The following is a 2,999-nucleotide window of genomic DNA, read 5'->3' as shown; positions in this document are numbered from 1 at the left end:
ACTAATAGGAATTGGGGAGAATGTAGGATACTAGGAAATCTTAGGAAGTCAGTGTGAAAGTCATCAAAATATAAAATAAAGTGGTTTAATGGCACAGGAACTTCAATAAAGGGAGTGCTGCATACATTGGGGGAAAATACAATTAATTACCTACTAAAGTAAAATAATGTATTTAGAAAATCTTGATGCTAAAAAAATTTTGGGAAATGTTAAACATAGTGTTTATAATAGTGAGAAATTAAAGGAATTAAAAATAATTCTCAATATCCAGCAATAGGGAATTGGATATATAAACTGTTGTTTATCCATATAATGAAATGCAGCTTGTCATTTGATGTGGTGGAGTATTTAGTGGTTTAAAAATTTTCATGACACTTAAAGTGAAAGAAATCTTTTAGAGAGCAGTGTTGGTAAGTCATTAGGAAATAGTTGTTAAACTTTGTTTGGATTAGTTTTCCTTTTAGCTAAACAAAGAATCTTGTGAACTCTCTGAGGCTGCTGCCATTTATCAGAAAGCCTAGAGGTAGATACAGCAGAATATCTCATTGTTACCCTGAGTACTGACTATATTATAGATGCTTTAAAATTTTCCTGTGTGTTTTTCTATCTTTTCAAATTTTTCAGTGGTCAGCGGTTTTGGGTGCTTAATGTAATTACCAGAAGAGAGCACTTTTTAAAAGGATGTAGGATTTCTGATTCTGGGTGTTGTAAACAATGACCTTTGTTGTCATATTTCTTGAGGCTTTTGTTGGTTAAAAAAATCAAGAATATGGCTTATTTTATCAGTTCCTATATATTTGTCTTCAAGTATTTGGAGAGTTTTGTTTCAGTAGTAAGCAAGTAATGAAAAAAAATTAGGAAAGTAAAATTTTAGTAAAATTAAAATATTTCAATAACATTCTTTGCAGTAGACAGGACACTAGGAAGGAAAAAGATTTCTTCATATTAAAATAAAGTATAGAAGGAGAAAAAGAAAACATACAAGCTTTGTCACCATTTATTTATTACCACCTAATCTCATGTAAGTACTGTTACCACATAATCTTACATTATCATAAATGAGATTCTGACCTTCAGCAAAGGTAATTTTCTTCTAAAAATTTGTTTACTCAAAAAATTTTCTGAATGTGTAATGCAGTCAAATAATTTCAAAAAAAAAAAAGTAAAGTATGTAGTGCAAAGTCTTCTCCCTAGCCCCCCAGTCACTTATTCTCCCTAGAGGCAACCACTTATTTATTGTGTAGTCTGAACAGAGCCTTCATGCAAGTACCAACAGATATGACCATATAAGAAATTACCTCTTTGAAGCTTTAGTTTAAGAATTCAGAAATGTGAGCAAAAAATTTATAAATTAAGGTGCTTTTGAAGTTAAGCAATCAAGTGTCCTAGAAATTATGCATCTGTGTCACTGAGTTAAAGGCGAAAACTTTTTCTTCTATAAAATATTTAAGTTATCAATTAAAAGAGCCAGATACATTTTTTTCTTTCACTAAGGTGTTCTAGTTTTGAAAAGAGACCCCATGTGACTCCAAAGCTCCAAGAAGTCTTGTATTGGCCCAGGAAGTCATATGCTTAGCAGTCATCTAAACAATTACTTTAGATCCTTACTTTTTAAATTAAATAACTACTCTTTGCCCTATGTCTTTCATGTTAAAATTATAGAAAGTTTTATAATGAGCTTAGCTCAGTTAAACATGGACAATCTTTCAGAAATTTCAACACTGCAAGGTTTGTTGTGCTTTAAAGTGGGTTATACTTAGGATCAGCTCATAGCCATTATGGGATGGGAGGAAAGAATGCTCTGGCGTTGTTCTGCAGGCAGTTTGCAATGTCTCTGTTTTTAGGATGGGATGAACTATTAAAATTTGAGCTAAGTCTGAACTTTCATTCTAAGGTAAAGCCTCTTGGTGTTATATGGGGAAAGTTTTCGGAGTTTTACAGCAAAAAAAACACCATTATGTTTGATGATATAGGAAGAAATTTTCTAATGAACCCACAGAATGGACTAAAGGTAAGACATGATTTTTACTTATGCTCACATATTCTGAACCATGTGGTGGAACTTTTGTGGTGAGCAGCATTGAATTTCATTAAATTTTATGCTCACAGGCAAGAGAAATTTTAAGTATTTAGAAAAATTCATGTATGTTTAGTCATTCCAATGGTGGTCTCTTGCATGTCTCCTTTTGAAAACTTCTTTAAAGGTAATTAATGCTCTGTCCATATTGACATAGGACAGTTCTGAAAACTGAGAAATATTTTCAAATACTATGCTTCTTTATCTTGGTTTTATAATGTACTTAGTAGAAATCTCAAAAAAGCATTCATTCAGATCTTAAAAATAAGACTTTGTTTTTTAAAGTTAACCTCTAATAAGTTTGCCAGTTCAAGGTTTGAAATACAGTATATAGAAGGAATTGTGAATATGAGTATAGTATTGAACTAAAGAATATGAATGTTGGTCATGGATAAAATAGCTGATATTCTGGAAACTCCATTTTTATTGTCTACACAAGGAAAAGATGGTAGAATTCAGCTAATCTACACAAATCTGAAATTTCTAAAAGTATTTGATATGAGACAAGATGATGGGCATATGTGTTGCCTGTCCTCCTGGTGATAACTTAGATCAATTTTGAAAAATGGTTCCACAAACAGTGATACTGAAACAAGTGAAGTCAATCAGGTGAATAGTAGATTTTTCACCTTTTGCAGGGCCTTGAGTTGGAAATCTTATTTACCAGCCACTGACCTTCTATTTCTGTTGCAGTTCTAAAATCCTTTCCTGTTGTTTAAATTTGGAATCACTTTGATACATTGTGTATTTGTAGTTTAAAAGTTGCTATTTGCCTTTACTAGCAGGCTTTAGGAAGTGTATGAAAGCTATTTTGAAACCTGACCCTATTGCCCAGGACTCTGCAGAAACTGTTCACTGCTGTCATCCCATCATGCCCTTGTTTACTCACAGCCTCCCAGCACTAGGACCTAAGCAAAGCCTG

General features: G+C 32.5%; 1 protein-coding gene across 1 annotated transcript in view; it reads left to right on the top strand.

The window, feature by feature from the left end:
• Positions 1-2,999, top strand: part of UBLCP1 (ubiquitin like domain containing CTD phosphatase 1) — a 19,963-nt gene that overhangs the window by 10,379 nt on the left and 6,585 nt on the right. Inside the window, exon 9 of the mRNA XM_012807686.2 lies at positions 1,895-2,011. Within this exon, the coding sequence (XP_012663140.1) occupies positions 1,895-2,011 (117 nt within the window). The remainder of the gene's footprint in view (positions 1-1,894; positions 2,012-2,999) is intronic.

This window comes from Otolemur garnettii, unplaced genomic scaffold (assembly GCF_000181295.1).
Source record: "Otolemur garnettii isolate 467f Iridium unplaced genomic scaffold, OtoGar3 scaffold00003, whole genome shotgun sequence".
In the NCBI taxonomy this organism is placed as follows: domain Eukaryota; kingdom Metazoa; phylum Chordata; class Mammalia; order Primates; family Galagidae; genus Otolemur; species Otolemur garnettii.
The sequence above is the reverse complement of the archived record's forward strand: the minus strand, read 5'-3'. Positions and strand labels throughout refer to the sequence as shown.